This window comes from Sturnira hondurensis, unplaced genomic scaffold (assembly GCF_014824575.4).
Source record: "Sturnira hondurensis isolate 20B ecotype Veracruz unplaced genomic scaffold, ASM1482457v3 Scaffold0008761, whole genome shotgun sequence".
In the NCBI taxonomy this organism is placed as follows: domain Eukaryota; kingdom Metazoa; phylum Chordata; class Mammalia; order Chiroptera; family Phyllostomidae; genus Sturnira; species Sturnira hondurensis.
The window spans coordinates 5,958,588-5,981,038 of NW_028081392.1; the positions used below are offsets into that span (position 1 = coordinate 5,958,588).

The 22,451-nt window shown below is 40.2% G+C and overlaps 1 protein-coding gene across 2 annotated transcripts in view; it reads left to right on the forward strand.

Moving 5' to 3' along the window:
- LRMDA (leucine rich melanocyte differentiation associated) overlaps positions 1–22,451 on the forward strand; it is a 1,160,480-nt gene that overhangs the window by 1,069,936 nt on the left and 68,093 nt on the right. The window contains exon 7 of one of the 2 annotated variants that reach the window (XM_037055996.1): positions 18,568–18,734. The exons of the other annotated variant lie outside the window; for it this stretch is intronic. Within the exon in view, the coding sequence (XP_036911891.1) occupies positions 18,568–18,647 (80 nt within the window). The 3' untranslated portion in view covers positions 18,648–18,734. Of the gene's footprint in view, positions 1–18,567; positions 18,735–22,451 lie in introns of those variants that run through there. 2 annotated transcript variants of the gene reach the window in all.

Consider the following 22,451-nt stretch of genomic DNA (forward strand, 5'->3'; position numbering starts at 1 on the left):
CTATTTTTAATGTACCTATCTAAAAATATGAAATATTTTATCTGAAAGTATGAATTCTATTTCATTATCAATTATTAACATCCCAACATGAATTAGTTGATCAGAGAACTAGTTGCTTCTTAGAAAAGGTATAAATGGAAAGGTTCCTGAAAGAGAACTGTTGTATTTCGATTCTGGAATTGAAACCCCAAGAAAGGCAAGATGGAATATGAGAGAGTCATAGAAGTTCTAGGAGGGAAGAAGGCAAACCAGGAAAAGGCAAAGAGGAACATGGAAATGAAAATCTGTGTCACTGTGCCAACTCTATGAGCTATGCACAGAATAGAGAATCTGATTAGGTGAAAATAAGGGTTATATTTATTGGAACAGAACTAGACCTCAATGAGCATTTTCTCCAGACTAAGAAACCAGTGCCTAGAAAGATTGAACAATTTGCTCATAACAGTTACTACAGACCAGGAGCTAGAACTTAGTCTTTGGATCCCATCATACTTCCCAGAGTTGCTATGAACTTCCTTGCTCTTCCAAAAGGACACATGGGAAACCAAGAAAGTATCCCCACTGCCCTTAGGATGGTGAGAGATCCTGAATCTTCTGTCATCTTAGAGCTCTTTGAATTTGTGCTACTAGTCTCAGGCTCAAAATGTACACCTCCATCTTTCTTGACCTCCTTCAGTCATGTCAAGTGTATTTGTGGAGAGGCATTGTTCAGCCTAGAGACTTGTTTAAATTCAAAACCAATTAAAACAAAAGTAAGCCAGCAAGAGGCAAAGGCTGATTAAGTGATGTCTGTATGAAGAGGTTTATACTCTGCCATGTTTCTGTTAAGTCCTGAAAAATGTGAAGAGAATAGAGCAAAATGAAAACAGATTAAAAATTATGTTAGATACCAAAATTCAGTAAAGCAACTATGCCTTTGGCAGGTAATTGAAAATTAGGTGACTTTGAGTTGTTTGGTATATTGATGTCAGCATGTTCACATCCATACACACATACCATGTGCACATATAACCCATTCGTACACAAGATGTACGTAAATACAAAAGGGCACACAACACATGCATATCATAATTCACAGCAAGACACAGAGCACACATACATAAGCAGCGCACATATAAGCACATCCACATGCCAGTGCATAACACACATGCATATAAAACATACACACATGAATTTGTTCTTGACTGTTACTATAAAGATGTAACTCTTCCATTTGCCAACTTATCCTACATTTTTATTTTGATGAAAAGCATAATAATAGAGGGGTGAAAAATCTCTTCATCAGAAAATTCAGTGAAAAAAATTCCCTAGACATTGTCATGTATTATTGGTTAGTTTGGTGGTTAAGAGAGTTATTTGAAAACAAAGAAGGCTTTCACAAAGCCTCTAAGATACAAAAGATTTAATAACATTTACATCTGTGTATCAGCCATGTCTATAATGCAAGTCATGAATAACACATAAACCAGAGCACAGAAAGAACAGAAGTGCTCACACATCATTTAAAATCCAACCCACCCCATCGTCAGAGGCATCAGATACACAGCAGGAGCAGTTCCAGTGGATACACACACAATATAGTCATTGGAAATGAAAACATATTAATTATGTTCCTTAAGTTAGGAGAGAAATGGCAGGATTTGCTAACCTGTTCAACTCTCCTGTTCAAATTCCGTACCAAAAAGTATATCACGTGTTGCTCCCTCATTTTTAAAAGAAATTATGGAGTGAGCATGTGTGTGCATTTGCCTTGTTTTACTGTTCATTTAAATCTGTACTTGGAGCTCAGTCCCAACTCCTTACTGTGTGGAAAATGGGGAAAGTTGGCTTACTGTGGATCCTTGTTATAAGTGAGTAACTTACAAAAGAGGAATTTATTGTTGAGCAATGATATTTTAAAACAATACCTACATAACTCCAGGTGGTATATGTGGCACTCCACACTTCTAGGAAAACAGCTGTTCATTACCAAAACCCAGACCTCATGTACCACAGAAACAAAGGGAAATCCTTCCTTCCTCTGATTCAGGTAACTCTTTGAGACCTAGATCTAGAATTGCACTTCCTAGCTTCATTCATCTGACTTTCATGAATTTCTGGGGTTCTCCCTGGCTTTCCATATGTGCTAGTGAGATCATCACACTCTACTGTAGGGAGCCTCTGGTGCCATGTCGGAGGAGGATGGGGAGGATTTTGTGTTGGCATTTTCATTTGATGTTTGTTCGTATTCATCCTTCAAGTCAGTGTTGTTGTTGTTTACTTCTGGCATTAAGAGGATATTGACATAATCTTCTGTCAGCACTTTCTGTTTCCTGGTTTTTGCTTTGATGTTTTCTTATTTGTTTAATCTTTCCTCATCTGGTCCCTATTTCCCCTTTTATCTCTAGGACTTTTCTGTTGGTGGCAGACCATTGCCAGTGGGTCCTAGACACTTTAAAATGAGCTCTGCAAATGTCAGGAACCCCTTCCTCTTCTATGTACTTCATTTCAGGGTGAAATTCCAAGCACCTCACAGTCCTTAGTGCTGCAAAATGTTAATAGCCATCTCTTCTTTACGAACTACAAATACTCAATTCCTAAAGACAGTGTTTCAGGGCAAGTTGAGTGTAATTGCTAAATAATATAGTCATTCGCATTTTAAGTGAGGAATACTTCCATTGTTCCTGATGTTCCTACCTGCACGTGTGTGCATTTGCATGTGTGTGTAAGCAGGCATGAGTGAGTCCTCCACTTGGGAGAAGCCTCAAGCATCCCATAGGAGTTTGCACATTTACACATTTGGGTTTTAAGTGTGTTGCTGCATCCTGAGCCTCTTAGGCACTACAGATTATGTATAATAGATGACCTGCATTTACAGAGATGTGTGCTATACAGATGTAAATGTTATTATAGCTTTTATATTTTATGTTCTTGTTGAAAGATCATTTTGTCTTTGAATAATATGGCTGTTCAGGGTTTTTTGGAGAGGAGGGGGTTATCTTTAAAAGAGAATATGCAATGGATATTGCACATCATATATTTCTTAAAAGTAATTTGAAATTTTAGGGTCTGGGATTGGGGCTGACTGATACACTGCCACAATGAGATATAACCCCTGGAAAATAACAGCACCAGCACATGCCTGCATCTGCCCAACCTCATAATTCACTTTCACATTGGATTATGGATGTCTGCGTTCAGTGAGTCTATCTTCCCTTTAGGTATTATTTCAGCCCTTTGAGATAATAAGGAAAGTTTAATTGCGTTGTTAATTGATTTTTTGCACAACATTATTACCTTGATTGATTGCAGAGTTGATGAAAATGTTAGACACAGGCAGCGCGGAGTATCAGCCAGGCAAGGAGTGGGAGCCTTGTGGAGAATAGATAACCTTGATGTTAAGAGCTATATCCTTCAGATATGTCTTCCCTTGACATATTGATGGCCCTTGAAAAGGGAAAAGCTGATTGTATGCAGAATGCAATCATTAAACCCACTTCAGCTTGCTGTTGATTAATTTGTTTTTTCCTGAAGGATCTAGTTATAGGGAAGGCCTCACTTGTACCAACAGCAGCCATTTTCTAGGCTCCAGACTGTGCTTAACCCTCTCCAGGAACAGAAATAATGAGGCTGGCATGGCTGATTTGGGGAGATTACCTTAGGGTGTTCAGAGTGTGGACTTGATGCTCACAGACATTCTCACCCTCAAGAACACTCTATTTCCTCCACCATAGTGCTTATTTTTCCCCAAATGCCAAGTCTCTCAAAATGCCAGAGCCAAGGCGCCTTTCATTGAGACTGAGGTAGAATGAAAGGGAAACTTCAGGATGCCAGAAGAATTTATTAAACAGGCTTCCAGTGGTTTCCAGAGAAGACATAGCACTCAGGATTTTTTATGGTACATTAGGTAAATCTTTTCATAAACTTGCTCCCATGATTGGAGACATTCATTCCTACTAGTATGTGTGTGTATGTTTTCATGTGTGTTGGGGGAACAACAAGAAGGAATTTCTGCAGTTTATTATATTTTTAACTATTCCCAAGAGACATGTATTGATATCTGTCCATAGTTGTTCTCAGGGTACCAAAAACCGGTATTTTGATCAGCCGCTTGATGGATGGATTAGTTGATTCGACTTCTGTACTGATCCCCTCCTCCAAACTCACATCACATTCTCCATAGCTACCTAACCCTGGACAGAGACTAAGAGGGCCAACCCTATGGGAAAAAGAGTTAGCTTTGCCCCCTACAGAAGAATGGAAGCTCATATACATTCAGCAATTCTAGAGAGCCTCCATCTCCTAGGCAGAAAGCACCGCTTCCCCTTTCCCCTCCCCCTGCACTAGCTTCTACACTTATTATTCATGAAACACTCTGACTTCTTCTGGCCTCTTCTTCCTTTTGTGGCTGTCCACAGTGTTCATTTAAACCAACGTTTAACTGTATAGCATTGTTGGAGGGCTACGGAGAGTTACATCATCTTCCTGGAGTCCTGAACCCCCCCAGGAGGGGTCACATGGATTTCAGGGCAGGAAAGGAAACAGCTCACGAATCATCCAGAGCCACAGAGTACCCTGTAGGAGAAATTCAAACTATGGTCGAAGCAGTTCCTCCTCGGTAGGCCCCATCTCCCCTCCATTCGGAGCCTTTCTTCTGCTGAACTAATGACTGGTGCTCGGGGAGTCTAATATCCACAGAGTCTTGGCCCTCAATTACCTTAATGGCTTATAATGAGATTTTGGCCAAGTAGCAGGTAGCAGGTTATTACTTCCTGCTCAGCGTGGGCAATGTCTACGCTGTTAATTTGTGTTGCTGAATGTGGCTCAGAGCTGGGCATCAAACTGTCAGAGCCAGATGTATTCTATTAGGTGTGAGGTGCACATTGGCTCATGGGCAATTTTTTTTCCAATATGGAGGCATGTTACCTCACCACAGGGTGAATCCTGACAAATTCAAGCCAGCCAAATAAAATAAAAGCGGGTAATATTGCAAGCCATCAAAGTAGTATGTTTCAGAGAAAGATAACACCTGGTACCCACCTACTGTCAGTAATGTCTCTCTGACCAGGGCCATTACACTGACAGACAAAAAGTATACCCCTCTTAATATTGCTGGAGAGACTCTGGTGCCTTCGTTAAGTTTTAATAAGCCTGACCCTAATGAAGGCCCTTATAATATATTCTTCTACTGTTTACTTTGTCTTTATCCTGGGCAAAATAAAATAATCTACAAGAGGTTCTTAATACTCTTATAAATTGCTTTTTGCTATTAATTTTTTCTTAACCTATAGTTTCTTTCTTTAGCACATATATGTACTTTTTTTTCAAAGCAGGCGAAAGGATGGGGAATTGACGATCAGGATATAATAAAATATATATAGCATTTGGCAGTGAGATTTGCTAGTGCCCAAGAATTATGCTGTGCTTTCTGCAACAACAGACTTTGGGGTTTTTGTTTGTTTGTTTGTTTGTCTTTTATAATGCCAACTTCTTTCAGACACATCGTATATCAGTAGATTCCTTTTTGTTTCCCCAGTGTGCTCAAGAAAGGAAGATCTTTTCCCCAATCCTTGCAAGGTTTCAATTATGACAAACCCCCTAGTCACTGGGTCTGCTTAATTTTATTGGAGAGGATCTGGTTTTTGTAGCTCAAAAAATTAAAGAAGAAGGAGCAACTTGTCTTTACTTTCAGTGACTCTCTTGAGAAATTTTAGCCTGAAGAGCCAGGCAGAACTGTAGATATTTCCCCCTTCTGATGTGAACTTTCTAATAGGAAAAGAGCTGAAACCCAAAAGCAAATTTCTGCTTGAGAGGAAAGCCAAAATTCCTGCTCAAACTCTGCAAGATGACCCCCACTGCTCAGATTTGTTCGTATAAGATTCTGTCATTTTACAGGGAGGCTAAAGAGTTTCTGGGAAGTTTTCCTGTAAGTTTTTTTTATTTTATATTTCATAAATTACTATGTGCACGTTCAGTTCCAGTCTACTTATTTAAAAAACCCTCTTTTTTGCCATTAATATAATCCACATATTGCTTAACTTTAAACTGCCATCTTTTTTGTTTTATACTGAAGAGCTAGGGCAACCTTTTATAATCATTATTTTTTTTCAATTTTAGGTACCACATTTTCAGACTTCTGGGAGACAGAAAAACCTCCTTTTAGTAAAGCTCAATGCCCTAGGACCCTCAGTCAACCAGATTTTTATCTCTGACTTTGAGTGGTCTTGATTTTATAAGATAAAAGCTAACATCAGGAGTTCTACTTTTTTAAATGAAGAGAGAAAGAGTGCCTTTTAGGTTGTCCTAGAAGAATGTTTCTTAAAGTGTGGTCCCCTAACCAGCAGCATTGCTGTCACCTGGAAACTATCAAAAATGCAAATTCTTGGCCCAATGAAGACCCACTAAATAAGATACTCTGGGGATGGGACTCAGCAATCTGTTTTAACAAGCCTTCCAGGTGATTCCAATGCTGAGCAACTTGGAGAACCACTGAGGTCGGACAGCCGTGCCATCCTCTGTCCCAGGATGTGCAGCAAACACTGGGGTTCCAAAGAAGTACCCTGAGATCCTCTCATTTATTCTGCAAAAAATCTATTGAGCACCTACATTCCCTAGGCTCATGAGCATGGATGAAAAGCTGTCACCTCCATCCTTTTGGAGGCTTTATAGAGAGAAGGCCCGGAGACCTAGAGAAATGATCAATGAGCAGTCTTCCCACCCCAGCTAAACTCCCCAACTACGTCATCCTCATTATACTCAAATAAATACTCAGTTGTGGTCACTGTGATGTACCTAGTAAGACAATGAAAGTGACTTTTGTTTTATATAGTGTTTCATGTGTGGAAGAAGACTCAGAAAGGTTTCTAGTTACATATGAGTCAGTGAGTTCATTTAATTAATTAACTGGAACCCAATATTCCCCTAGTGGTGAGTCAATCACATGACTGTTATCTAAAGGAAGAAAGTGTGTGAGAGCCATTTTTATACTAGCTTCACTGACCACTTGGGCGGCCTCTCAGGTGAGGCGGAGAGCCACACCTAGCCTCAGCTTTCCCCCAAGTCCAGTAGCTCCAAATTTGTTTACTCCCTTCTCTGATTGAGTCCACTCATTCATTTTAATTCTAGAAAATTCTAAGTTAAAATACCATTCCCTGGAATGTCACACACTTATTGCTGTTTAAAAAATAATGATATGCTTGACATTTTTTAAAACCCATAGTACCTCTTTTCTCCTAAAGGGAGGTGGTCATTTGCTGTTCTCAGCATGAAAACACTGTGCTCACATGCCAAAGGCCAAAGATGGTGACGAAATGATGATTGAACAGAAGCTGGAACTGTTACTTTATTTTTATTTGAGTGGCTTCTGCCTTTTTTTTTTCTGGTTAGTCTGAGCCAGGTACTTTAAAAGGAAAGCAATGACTGTGTAGGTTTGGGCAGAGAGGTCCTTAAAAAGAGGTAGCTGTGTCTTGTGTGGATGATATATTTTATGATCCAGTTTTTATTTTATTCTGTTTTAGTTTGTTTTTTGCTTTTTTGACTATCAAATGATGATTGATAAATCCAAGTGTGTGGTAAACTTCTTTTTTTGTGTATGGTGGAAGCACAGTAAATATGATCTTTCTCTAAGAAATGTGAAAATCTGTTTTTGTTTTTCAGTTTGCATGGTTCTTTACATTTATGCAGGTGATAGGCAAAAATACCAACTCCTGAGCCTGGAAGATTAATTAGAGCAATTGATGGTAAAGAAAATCAGTCCCCGAAATCGAGGCCAGAGGAATCCAAAAGGTGGGGCATCTGGTAGCCCCATTCCCATAAAACCTTCAGCACAGATTGAACAAATGTGACATATTGATCATTACAGAACCCACCCGTAATTGGTGACCAAAGCACAGTGTGGCTTTAAGGCCCTCCCTGAATAGTTGCCATTTTTTTTTAAAAGAATGCTGCTGTTTTTCCTAAATTCATGGTGCCCTCTAGTGGCAATGCTCCCGACTTCAGAGGGAAGAAGGAACAGATCAATGTGGAGATAATGGGGGGAATGGTAGAGGCAGTGGAGGGGTAAACTTTTTCCTTCTTTCTTTTCCGTCTGAAAGATTTCTCAGTGCCTTAGTCATACACTGAGAAAGAAAAATGAAGCCATACCAGTTGACCACTGCCCATTTGACTGGCAGCCTGGTTTATGTGACATCCATCAGTGAGGTACACTGAAGGGAGTTCACACATTTTTTACCTGATTTGCATCCCATCTTGGCGTGCGTTTTGGAATCCAGCTCAGCTCCAACCCATTACACCCAACACAGAACACAGATGAGGGCGAGGGGCCATGCTCACACCAAACTGGTCTTGAAGATTCCATTTTCTCCCTGTGGAAAGTAGGTGAGAGTCCACTTACGTCAGGTTGTTGGTGATCTTTGATGTTTTGTCCTGTAGGCTGTGTCCTAGAATTCAGAAACAGCAGGACTAGAAAGATTGAGTTGGGTTGGTGTTGGGTCTGGTACTATGACCTTGGAGAAGCCACTTTGAACTCTGTATTCCTCCTCTGTAAAATAAAGGACTTACCCAAAATGAAGATATTTAAATTCTGTCCCAATGAGAATTGTCCAATATAGGCAAAGAAACACTTAAAAAATTTTCCATTTTATGTTTAAGCTCACTGGGCAATACAGTGAAGTAATAAGGTATCCTTATAGAACTGTATAAATAAATCATTGTTTAGGAAGTCAGAGTCCACACTGTTTCTGGCTTCATTTTAAATGTCACCAAAAAATGTCACCTAAGAAGAACTAAAACTGGGATTGTGAAGAAGATTTAGCAGTGTTTTCTGGAGGTTGGGGGCGTGTTGTTGGAGCCAGGAAATATTTACTATGGTGTTTGATCTCTGACACATATATGGTCCTATTTGATTGAAATACAACATGAAGAGAGGTAAGCGCCACTCATCTTAATGACATTCCAAAAAATAGCAAGCAAGCCCATCTCAGAACTGGATGCTTTCCCATTAGTCTCTGCGTAACTGTGATTCCCTCAATACAAAAAATAAATAAATGAATAAAAGCATTGACATCTGAGGAAAAGCGTGTTGACTGTTCCCTTTTGAAAGTTCATATAACGGAAACATTGCTGCCAGACTGTCAGCCTAATATTTCCTCAATGTGGCTAGAACTTAGAATGGCCCAGTCAAATCTGGGCAGGGCCTTGCATCCACAGCTTGAGTGTAGGGACCAGGGGCTCAAGCTGGGACAGTGCAGCTGGTTACTAAATATCTATTCAAAGGTGCAATTATGTCTCAGACTTGGGCCAGCTTTTATATTTCTCACTAAAAGATTATTGAGGGAAGAACTTGCTCTGCATTTTTTTCTCCTCTCCTCCCTTTCCCACCTCCTTCGCTTCTTCTAAAATGACAAGCCTCATTTCAGCTGCCCTGAGAGCCCAGAGTGCATTTTCCACAGGCTCTGGCTTGTCACACGTCAAATTATCTGCACACTCACATGACCATTTGTGCAACCTTCCCGGGGCTGGGGGGCTGGCTTCTCAGCCATGCATTCCTATCACCTTCAGTACAGATTTTGCCAAGATCTTTTCCCTGCTGACTGGCTTCCTTCCCTGTTTTTCCTTCCTTACAAACACACTGGTGAGACTTGACAAAGCCCAGTGTTTGCTGAAGCAGGCTTTATAATCTGTCTTTTCTCAGTGGAAAGTTAAACCTCCCATTGGGCCTCATGGCTGGGGACGGAGCACTGATGCCAAATGCCCTCTTTGCAAAGAGGTATGTTGCTGGCATTTGTGTCGTCTTTTTTTCAAGGTAGGAATGCGTCCCAGCCCTTGGGTAGGTGGCCCATACTGCATTTGTCTGACTGGTGCTTGGTAGAAAGTAGCATGTAATAACGCCATGCATCCAGAGTGCACACCTTTGTCCTATTCACTTCCTGCTAAAACATGACTAAAAACTATTATTTACTTTATAATAAACATTGCTGGTAAACATAATCAACCTGAAATAAAACTGAAAGCAAGTAAACCTACATAATGCAATTTATTATGGATGAAAAACCGACTGAGATTTATATTTAGTTGGTATATTGAGTGCACAAATTCACGGGGAGGAAATTGTTGTGATAAAAATAATGAAGATGAAATAAAACTGAAGTAAGCTAAAATTACACACAATAAAATGTGTTGACTAAACTTTAATAAAGGATGCTAGTCTTCCTGTCACAATTTAGATTTGCAAAATTTATTCAAGAAGATGTGACTTTTTAAAATACATATTTAAAGAGATTTAGAAGACAGTCAGTAAAATCTGATATTCGGAAAATGGTGAGTGTAGAATTTAACCTTAATGTAAAAATTACATGGCAAAGAATTGATCCCATTGGAAGTCAATAAAATAAAAAAAGAAAGTGTTAAAATAGAATATGTTTTGATTGAATTTTAAATTAAGGAATTACATACACACAGACAACAGTACGGCGGTTACCAGAGGGAAAGGGTGGGGGGTAGAAAAAGGTATGGGTGAATAGAAAAGAAAAGAAAATGAAATAAAATAGTTTAAGAAATTAAATTGATCAAACGGAGCTGGCCCTGAATAATGAATGCTTTCTGAAAGCATTTAGTTTACATGTTTGTATTCATAAACCTCAAGCCAAAGCATCCTTATGGTCAAAACGGCATAATTTAAACGTCCACTGCAGATTATCATGGTCAGCATTGCAGGGCCAGAATACTCCTGACAGGGTCGTGGATTTCTTTTAAATTTTTTGCCTTAATGTTATTTTATTCATCATTATCAAGGAAAATGTATCCAGTGCTATCTGCTATTGATAGTAATAATAAAGACTAAGATATTACAAACGTGTGAAACTGTCATTTTTCAAAGAATTTGTACATTTTTTAATCTTTTTTTCTGATTTTTCTTTATTTTTTTAATTTAATCTTCATTATATTTTTTCATGACCATTTAGTTCCCTTACACCTCCTGCCCCCAATCTCCTATCACCTCCTATCGCCACACTGTTGTCCATGTCCATGAGTCCTTTTTCCTTTTTGCTCAATCACTCCGCCCTCCAATTTCCCCCACTCCCACTAGCTGTCATTTGCTTTCCATCTGTGAGTCTGTCTCTGTTTTGCTGGTTAGTTCAGTGTGTTCATTAGACTCTGCATATGAGAGAAATTATATGGTATTTGTCTTTCTTTTCCTGGCTTATTTCACTTAGCATAATGTTCTCTAGGTCCATCCATACTGTTGCAAAGGGAAAATTTTTCTTTTTTATGGCTGAGTAGCATTCCATTGTGTAAATGTCCTATATTTGTTTTATCCTCCCATCTGTTGATGGGCACGTGGGTTGCTTCCATATCTTGGCCATTGTAAATAACACTGCAGGGAACATAGGGGTGTTCATGTTCTTTCGAATTAGTGTTTGGATTTGGATTTCCTTTGGATATATTCCCAGTAGTGGGACTGCTGGGTCAAAAGGCAGATCCATTTTTAATTTTTTGAGGTATCTCCATACTGCTTTCCACAGTAACTACACCAATCTGCATTCCCAACAGTATAAAAGAATTCCCCTTTCCCCACACCCTCACTTGTTTGTTGATTGATTGATGAGGGCCATTCTGACAGGTGTGAGACAGTATCTCATTGTGGTTTTAATTTGTACTTTTATGATGATTAGTGACATTGAGCATCTTTTCATGTATCTATGGGCCATCCGTATATCCTCTTTGGAGAAGTGTCTCTTTAGGTCCTTTGCCCAAGCACATAAAATGGGTTAAAGATATTTTATTCAATAATGGCATTGGGAAAATTGGACAGATATGTGTAGAAAAGTGAAACTAGATCACCGTCTTACACCACACACAAGAATAAATTCAAAATGGATCAAAGACTTAAATGTTAGACCCCAAATGATAAAAATCCTAGAAGAAAATATAGGCAACATAGCTCATAGAAATTTTTTATTGGATATATCTCCCCAGGCAAGGGAAACAAAAAGAAAAATTAACAAATGGGATTACATCAAGCTAAAAGGGTTTTGCACAGCGAAGGAAATCACCCACACAATAAAAAGACAGCCCACAAAATGGGAGAACATAGTTGCCAATACATATGATAAGGGATTAATATCCAAAATTTATAAAGTACTTACAAAACTCAACACCTCATGGAGTTGTTCTGTATAGTAAAGGAGAAGAGTTTGAAAGAGTGTACTCATCTGAGAGACTAGGAAATGCCCATCAGGCAGCACTGTTTGAGAGTCACTGTGGTATTTAGCAAGGAAAGTGTGCCCCCAGTACATAGAGAAGATGTGTTGGGGGTTAGCAACATTGTGTAACTATGGCATCCCATTCCAACCCAAGATGCAGGTTATAAAACTGAGACACTTGCCCAAAATCACACTTAGCTCTTAGGGAAGGACGTCTCGCTTTCTTCTTTCTTTATTTAACCTCCCCAGGGTTGGATAGAGAGCCTTTCCCCATTTTATACCCAGTCTGAGTCAACTCAGGTGGGCCAGGCATGGAGAATGGACTTGATTCTCCTTGCACAAAAACTGCTCCCAAGTAAACCCTTCCTTTAGACCTTTCAAATCTCTCTTCTTCCCAGTTTGCCTTAGTAGTTAAGTAGCTTACACAGAAGGATGTTGTGCTAGCTGCCTGCAATTCTGTAGGCTCTGCTAACGCCTGTGTGAAATCCACAGCAGAGCTGATAGCACATCACACAGGCTGACCTCGGGGTACTGCTCCAGCCACTTCTCAAGATCATAAACACAAGTGTTTATTCCTTCTCAGTTCCCAGTTTACTCACAGCCTGCACATAGCAAAGAGAGAGGATGTGCTTTCTGGGGAATATCCTTTCTTCAGTATGATGTTTATAGCTCTTAAGGCTGATGATAACATTCAGTTCATTTCTCTCTTTCCAGCCAGACATTGTGATTACCTCATTTCCATGGGAGAAAAGTGTTCCACATTTTAAAAAACAAAGCATTTAGAAACTGAAGCTGTTGCCTTCTGTTACTTTGCTCCCTTCTTTAATAAGGCAAATATTTAATCTGTATGTATTTTAAAGCATTTCAAACAGCTGTAGTCTTAACACAGGTTAAAGTATGAGTATTTAACAATTGAAATTTCTAACTTGGTGAATTTTGTTTAAATTCTAAATAGATGATAACCTTAATGGTATTAATATATCTATTCAGCAAATACTTACTGAATACATCCTCTGTACTAAGTAATGTTTCAGGCACTGGGTATGGTATTACAAATTGGGAAGGAGTGAGTATTGTAGAGGTGGTGTGTGAATGGGTATATATAGTGTCACATGGAAGTATGGAAGGTCTAGAACCTTCCACAATGGACTAGAGAGACACTCTGGGCACTCTTTCCCTCTCTGTTACTGGGCCCACCCACCTCTTCACAACACTGTCTTCACTTTTTTCAAAGGCCACAGAGAGCCTAGTTTTTCCTTTACTCACACAGATTGGAGAACAGGAGTTTTATGAGAACCCTCTGTCCCTTGTCTGTTTGGTATTTGGTAGCATTACTAATTATAAGCTCCTACAATCACAAATGGATTAAAATTTGCTTGTCATTACACAGATGCACTTACAAACACTTGTGATAATAGCACTTAAAATGATGATTACCAAAACTAACATTAATATCAATAATAAAATAGATACACTATTTTATAAATACAAATTTATTGGTCCAACCTATACTGCATTATCAAATACATATTTATATTTGTATGAATATGCACTGTTACTTTTTTGTAATTCAAATGCAAATGATAAGTCATTTACTCTGATATTTAGTCTTTAGTTCTGTTGCCTATGGAGTTATGAGATTCAAGTCAAAGCTAGTGAGACATAGGCTAGTTAGCAGTAAATACCTCCCAGGTCTGGGTATGACATACAGATTGCAGAAAAGTCAGGGGAAATTCTTTTTCTGGAAATTTTGAGATCAAATGGCGCTCCCCTTCTATATGTTATGGGACTGTGGGCTGGATGGTGTTAAGAGCTGACTTAGTCCAAATCAAAGTTTTGATGAACCAGCCATTAGATTTACCTCCTATATCAGGCAATATTGGACCTGACATCCTCATCTTCATAAGGGAAACATGGAAAACATTAATTCATCTATTTCAAAACTAAAATGAACCTCAGAGGTGATCTGGTCCTTTGCTCTCAGTTTACAAATGGGCAAACAGGCCCAGTGAGGAAAAGGGAGGTGTATGTGGTCACATAACCATTAGGGGCAGAGCTGGATTTTAACTGCAGATTGTCCCTCGCCTCTCCTTACCAAACAGATGGTAGAAATACAACTGGAAGTGCAAGTGCACCCGGGAGATCAGGAAATCCTGGGGCTTTGCTGGACCTTGCATGCGTGTGCCAGGACGTCCTTCCCAGGACACACAGGGAAGGACTCCAGCACCATCCGGCCATCACAGTCTTGCATCCCAGAAAAGAGGCTGATTCCCACCCTCTCAGCCAGCTCCAAGGTCATAACTTAAACTGCATAATTAGAACATTCATTCCAGAGGGGGGGAAACATTTAAAAGATAAAAGACCTTTTTAAAACAGTTTCTTCCAAAAATACTTTTTTCCATAATTATAGTTTTAAGAAGTTATGGTAATGGCGGAGCTGGCTACTTATGAACAAATTAAGAGTCTCATTTGGCAGAAGAGGATTTCCCAGGGGACAAACAGCACACTGTCATTTGTTAGGGCCCCCAGAAAAGAAACTCTGCACAGACAGTTACAGGTTTGCCTGATGCAAGGCAACCCTATTTCCCTTATTATGGCCAATTAATTCTCCCCAGGGAATTAAAAATACAACACATGCCAAAAAATGTGCTAGCTCCAGGATATACAAACAAGCAAATGCATTGCAGATGTACGTGGGAACCACCGCCTACTGAGTCATGACCCATGGGTTCCCAAATTCCAGCTCGCGTGCCTCCCAGAATGTCTTTGCAAGCAAACTACTCCCTCTGTAATTTGCACAGCTGATGGCAGTTGTCGTGACAGGGGAAGGAGGGTCATGGGAAGAGCAGGAGAGACACATGCCACCACCTCACTTAATTTATGAGCAGGTCCTGTTATTTTACAAATAACCTTCATGATAAATAAACTGCTATGGCCACATATGGGACTGTGCTTTTTTTCCCTTCCTTGTTAATTGTATCTATCTATTTATTTATTGAGCACAAAGGTTCCATTTAGGGGGTAGTCACTTACCAACTGTGAGCTCCGTAGGGTAGGAGTCTCAACGCAGGCAGCACTTGCTTAATGCACATAATTGTGAGTGGTTCCGGTTTTAAAATTTCAGCCTGATTTTCACTGTCACCAGCCAGACCACCTTTCTGTGCAGAGGAGCACCAGCAGCTGGATTTCATTTTTGGCTGCCCGACCATCCCCGTGCTGTCAAGGAGCAGCCTGACGTCTGAGTGCCTCCCCTTTAAGGATTTTATTCAAGGTGACAGCTCTTCACACATGGGCACTCTGATCACCTCCAGTAGCCAAGTTACCGGGGGATGAGTGGGCTCCTCCTGCAAAGTCCAAATTTAGATTGACTGAGGTTATCCCTAGGCTCCTTGACCCCGATGCTCTGGCAGAACAGGGCTGCCAGGAACCTTGCAACAATAGCGCATTTTGTAATGATGTCTGGGGAGAAATCTTCTGCAGGAGCAGGCGGAGAAGACCCCAAGTGATAGGGAGTGATGTCAGCTTTTGTTAGAGATGCAGGCAGCGTTAGAATATCCTTGGCATAATATGGCACTGGGATCTCTGTCAGCATCTCTGTTTTCTGTCACCGCACACAGTCCTAGGCCTGTCTCAAGCCTTGACTGTGTCTTTTCACATCAGGTTATTGCCTGCATGGAGACCGGCTCTGCTCCTCACCCCACAGCCCCTTTGTTTGAAGTCTGCCCTTTTGTCATTAATGCACTCCGTGTCTATTTAAATTTGACGGTGAGTGTGGTGTCTGTTTTTCCGTCAAGAGATCATTGACAATATTAATACCTCATGCCCTTGCCTCCTTTTCCAAGCTCTGACACCTCGCTGCAGTCTTCTGCATTCATCAAACAGCCCTCTCTCACCAGGATGTCTCTAAACATTCTTGCTTCCAGGCCCAAAGGAACAGGGGAGCCCTTAGAAAGGACTTTTATCAATGCCAGTTAGAAAGAAGGACTGGGGGACATGGCTCAGAGCACTTCACCTTCCTCCATGTTAGGGCTCATGTTCCAGGAGTATAGTGCCTGTTTGCAGGGTGGCATTTGTGGTCCAGGTTGCATCTCGGCAAGATCTGGAGTTGAGATTTACTAAATCCCATTAGTAATGGAGAGAGGAGTAGAAAAAAGAAATTCAAACCTGCAGGCACTGGAAAGTGTGGAGGACATAATGAATGTACCCACCAGTGGGTGGTGTGTATGTGTGTGTGTGTGTGTGTGTGTGTGTGCCTTTCATTCTCTTACTCCAGGAAGAAGGTACTCTTCATGATATTTGACAGCCCTATCCATTTCTTTTTATGAAATATGCATACTGTCCTGGTGCTATAAAAAAGAAATGAACATCTCTCAGGCTCGTTCTTCCAGATCCTTGAGGGTGTATTTGAATCAATTATGTTTAAGGAAACCCCTTGTAGATTTTCAGAGAGATCTGAGACACTCCCACCCAGCTCTGTAGGAGATGCTGTTCCTGGAACAGATTCTAACCAGCCAAGCCCACAGACAGGTTCCAAGCATTGGTGACAGTGTTAGTCCAACCCCAGATGCTACATAACTCAGCCCAATGAAGAAAACAGCTCAATGCCAATAGCCAGAAGAGTCACTGAGGCCCAAAGAAAGGATTTGGAGAGGTTTCATCCAAGCTCAGTGTTTCTGGGCATCAAACTAAAACTCAGAAACAGAAATTGTGGGTAGGGAGCCAAGGAGAAAGTATGTCCAAGGGGGGAAATGTTGTCCACAGCAAAGGTGGCAGAAAATAGAAGTAGTGACGGCATGCCCATGACCACTTTGGGACCATGGCACAATATTATCCTCTCCCTATTGCCGCCTCTGAGAGGTTCTGTGAGCCCAACAATTCTCAACTTTGTCCCAAGCCATTCAAACCTAGGAACATCTGCCCTGTCCTTAAAGCTTTCTAAGTCATTTTATCCTTATTTAACAAGGTTAAAAGCTCTGCAATGGAAAAAATGTCTTTTTTAAAAATTAATTAATTAATTAATTTAGATAGAGGGAAAGGGAAAAAGACAGAGAGGAATAAAAACATCAATGCGTGGTTGCCTCTCATGCACCCTCTACTGGAGACCTGACCTGGCCTGCCACCCAGGCATGTGCCCTAACTGGGAATTGACCCAATGACACTTTGGTTTGCAGGTTGGCACTCAATCCACTGAGCCACACCAACCAGGGCAGAAATAGTGTCTCTCATACAACCAAAAGAATATTTTTTAGAACTTCTGATATGACAAACCTGGATAATTTCAAGTCCTAGTTTATCCCAAATGAACAAAAGATGGTGATTGTTTTCTACTATCAAACTGATGGGGGAAAATCATGCATATAGGTAGCTATTTCTTTGGACCAATTTGTAGCTCATGAATTAATGTTTTGTGGACATTTTTTTGTTTTATCCTTTCTCTGGTTATGCACACATCAGAGACTCAAGTGCTATTAGTATTAAGACAAATCTGTGAAGCTGAATTTTAAGATTTTTCTAAGATTAAAAAAAACAAGGTGGCAAAAGGCAAATTGTAGTTAAAAATATTTTTCTTGAAAAAACTTATTTTTTCTTAATAACCCTACAAATCTTTTATAATAACTATGAGAAGTGATTTCTTATGGATATTTAGAATTGTTTTGAGTTGATTAAAAGGTTTGACCTTGATATAAGGGTATTTTTCATAGTTAAGTCCTCCTACAATTTTTTTGAATGGAAGGAAAGCTGTACATGGAGCCAAATAATTATTTAAAATGAAACTGAAAGTGAAAAGCAGACACATTCCAGCCAGAGAATACAGTTCAGTGTACCTGTAAGGAACCATTCAACGTCGAAGGCTCTTCTTACTTTCCACATGGCATTTTGTCAGCACCACCGCTCTTCCTTAGTCTTCTGTTGTGAGCTTGATGCCTCCTCGGAATTAGAAGGGTCCTTTTGGAAGTTAACAATATTGGTTCATGATAGAAGACTTGAAAATAGTCATGTTTTGGGAAGATTGTTCCACATCTTTTGCTTGGGCTGGACCCATCTTTAAAGTTTTAATTTTCTGTTTTAGAAACTTTTCAGGAATCCTAGTGTGAGAAGAGTGTTATGCTTTATTCCAAGGAATAATTGGCCAAACCAGAAAAGTCTCTAAAATGAGGAAGAGACATCATGAAGGCTCCACATTATTCCTAGGAGCCTGTGCTCTGCTGACATTTTATTTGAATGTCAACTCTGAGGGCAAAAAGGTAGGGTCCTTTCCTCTGGGACTCAATCTTTTTGCTTCCACCCATTGGATCTGTGGATTGTGTTGTGTCTCTGCATTGCAGCACCTTTTTGGTTTTTGCTACAACTGTGTTTTTAATGGTGTGTTTCTTTTTATTTTCAGGTGTCCTGGGAAAGTGTCGCTATGTTTACTATGGGAAAAACTCAGAGGGAAACAGGTTTATCCGAGATGACCAACTCTGAAGGCAAGTTCTGTATGCCTTAGCCCATGTCATGAGAATTTTTTTTAAAAAAAGGGTAAAGCAAAAATAAAGGAAAAAGAGATGAAGTGGAAAAGAAAACTGGCTCATGCTGCATCTTTGTGGGAAGGCTATGACTTTAGCTTTTGCTACCGTCTGCTGACTTTGCCAGGCCTGTCAACTTCATCTTTCTGCCTTAGACTGAGTGGTCACATAGAGATTGACATGATTGCCCTTAAGCAGGTCTCATCCACCAGGGTGACAGACAGCAACGGCGAAGCACCAGGGCTGACAGGATGAACACCATGATAGATTGCCTGGCCCCTCCACTGCTCACAAGGGAGCAGAGGTCACACCTGGGGCCTCCCTAAGCATGCTCAGTGGCTGGAGTCAAGTGAGAGAAATGGTGTCTTCAGCCTGCCTAGTGAGTAGACATGACTCTGATACCATTGTGCTGTGGATTTATTTGTAGTGAAATAGTCACAATTTTGAGGGAGCCCATTCTCATTTATTTTTATTAAATTCTCCCTTACATTCTGTATGTTCTTCCCACTCTTTAGTATCTTTATCACAGGCAATGCATTTTGGTGTGCAATTTTTCAGAGAGTAGAAGGTATAAGTTCTCAGCCAGGCTATTCACTTATGGCCTGCTTCATGTTGTTACAATTTCTGAATTGGGGTAACTAGCTTTCCCTAAATCCCTAACTATTTACAAAAGCATGGACTTTATCTTGTTTTGTTCACTTCTAAATTTATTTCTTACCCTGAACACTAGGCAGTGTCAAACATCTTTTCCAGCATCAGGGTCTCATTGTACCAGGGATTCTTTTAAAGTATATCTCATTCCTTATGTAATAACACTTGTCCCAATTTTTTCTCCCCTTTATTCCCCTCCTCTCTGCACTCCCCCACCCTCCAGCATTCCCCACCCTTAATTCATGCCCATGGGTTTAACGTTTAAGTTCTTTAACTTCTCCATTTCCTATACAGTACTTAACCTCCCTCTGTCTATTTTGTGCCTACAATTCATGCTTCTTATTCCGTGTATCTTTTCCCCCATTCTCCCCCTCCCTCTCCCATCAATAACCCTCCATGTGATCTCCATTTCTGTGAGTCTATTCCTATTCTAGTTGTTGGCTTAGTTTTTGTTTTTGTATTCTATGTTCAGTTGTTAATAGTTGTGATTTTGTTGTCATTTTACTATTCACAGTTTTGATCTTCTATTTCTTAGATAAGTCCCTTTAACATTTCATATAATAAGGGCTCAGTGATGATGAACTCCTTTAATTTGACCTTACCTGGGAAGCACTCTATCTGCCCTTCCATTCTAAATGATAGCTTTGCTGGGTAGAGTAATCTTGGATGTAGGTCCTTGCCTTTCATGACTTTGAATACTTTTTTCCAGCCCATTCTTGCCTGTAAGGTTTCTTTTGAGAAATCAGCTGACAGTGTTATGGGAACTCCTTTGTAGGTAACTGTCTCCTTTCCTCTTGCTGCTTTTAGGATTCTCTCCTTATCTTTAATCTTGGGTAATGCAATTGTGATGTGCCTTGGTGTGTGCTTCCTTGGGTCCAACTTCTTTGAGACTCTCTAAGCTTCCTGGACTTGCATGTTTAGTTCTGTAGCCAAACTAGGGAAGTTTTCCTTCATTGTTTGTTCAAATATGTCTTCAATTTCTTGCTCTTCCTCTTCTCTCTCTGGCACCCCTATGGTTCAGATGTAGGAATGTTTAAAGTTGTCCTAGAAGACATAAAGTTGTCCTCAGCCTCTCCTGATTTTTTTGAATTCTTGTTTCTTCATTCTGTTCTGATTGGATGTTTATTTCTTCCTTTTGTTCCAAATCATTGATATTAGTCCTGGTTTTCTTCGCTTCTCTGTTGGTTCCCTGTATATTTTCCTTTGTTTCACTTCATATAGCCTTCATTTCTTCCTTTATTTTGCAACCATACTCAATCATTTCTGTGATTGATTGCCAGTGTTTTGAACTCTGTACCTGGTAGGTTGGCTATCTCTTCAATGCTTAGTGCTTTTTATAAAATTTTGATCTGTTTTTTTTTATTTGGGCCATATTTCTTTGTCTTGGCATACCAATTAAGTTGTAAGGAGCAAGAAGTAGAACCTTAGGTGTTCTCTAAGGCAAGGCAGCCCACTTTTCTGCCTTGGGGCATTGTCTGTAGGGGAGGGGTCAGAAAGGGAACAATGCCACTTGCTCAGCTCTCACCTCACCTTCCATCACTTCCCTTACTCCACACAAGCAGATTGTGCCTTATCAGGTGCTGATTCCTGGGTGGCTGGGTTTGTGTANTATTTGGGCCATATTTCTTTGTCTTGGCATACCAATTAAGTTGTAAGGAGCAAGAAGTGGAACCTTAGGTGTTCTCTAAGGCAAGGCAACCCACTTTTCTGCCTTGGGGCATTGTCTGTAGGGGAGGGGTCAGAAAGGGAACAATGCCACTTGCTCAGCTCTCACCTCACCTTCCATCACTTCCCTTACTCCACACAAGCAGATTGTGCCTTATCAGGTGCTGATTCCTGGGTGGCTGGGTTTGTGTACATTCTAGGACCCCGGGGATCTCTCCAAAGAACTCATATGAGGCTGGGAGTTTCTCCCACCTTTGCAACACCCAAAGGTTTTTACAGCCAGAGGTTTTGAGGCTTTAGTTTCCCATGCTGGAACTCTGGGTTGCATGGTCTGTCTTGCTCCCTAGTTGTTCCTCCTGGCTTAACCTCTCGCAGATGTAGGATCTCACAGTCTGCCGGCCACTGCCATGCCTGCCCAGTCCTCCAGCCACTCTTATTGCACATCCTCTCTGTCATACTTTCCATCTCTGCCCCTCCTACCCGTCTGGGTGAATGTTTCTTCTTTAATTCCTTGGTTATTGGACTTCCATATAGTTTGTTTTTCCCCCAGTCCTGGTTAGTTTTGTTTTTAAAATGGTTCTTTTGGTTGTGTGAGGAAGTGAAGCATGCCAACCTATATTTCCATCTTTCCTGGACCCAAAACTTTTAATATTTACTCATTCATTCATGCATTCATTTGTTTTTAACTACATACACTTCCAACTATGTCCATGGCCATATATGGAACAGGCTTGCTCCTTTGGGATTAAACATAGAATGGTGAATCAGAACATAAAAAAGAAGGGAACACTGTAGAAAAAAATATCTACCAGACCAAACAGTTTTTAGTAGAAGGTACAAACCTTTTGGATTTGGTATCTTTCTTGGGACCTCTCAGAAATGAAATCCAGAGCTTGTGAGATGGTCTTTGTGCATCTTTGACTGTAATTCTAACACTAATGTTACAAGGAAAATAAGCACAATCAGATGGGTTTGGTGGCTTTACTGTAATTTAATATATTGGTACACTGGTAAAATCGGTCTGGAAGCTATTTGAAAGTTTGGTTGCTCCTGACACAACAACATTTATTGTTGCTTCTTCTATTCAGATGAGTAATTTGTTGTCCTGGATCTTCTAGTATTAGGTTACTTTGAGAGCAGCAAAACCTGAAAGAGAATCCCTCCAAATTATAGGTACCAAATATCTAGACAGTTGCTATTTAAAACTCTTTGGGGAGTCAGAATTCCTGAAATAGCCAAGAAGAACCTACTTTCTTAATTCTGGCCCATTCACATGGCCTCAGGCCTACTGAGTCAGTACAGTCCTTGAATGACTTGCATTGAGGCTGGCAGGGGTCCCCCTTATAGATTATGTAAGGTTTGGTAATCAGTTATTTAGATTAAAATCCTCAAGACCCTTAATTGAGGATATTGAATGTTTGCTTTTATCTCTCAAATGGATTAATAA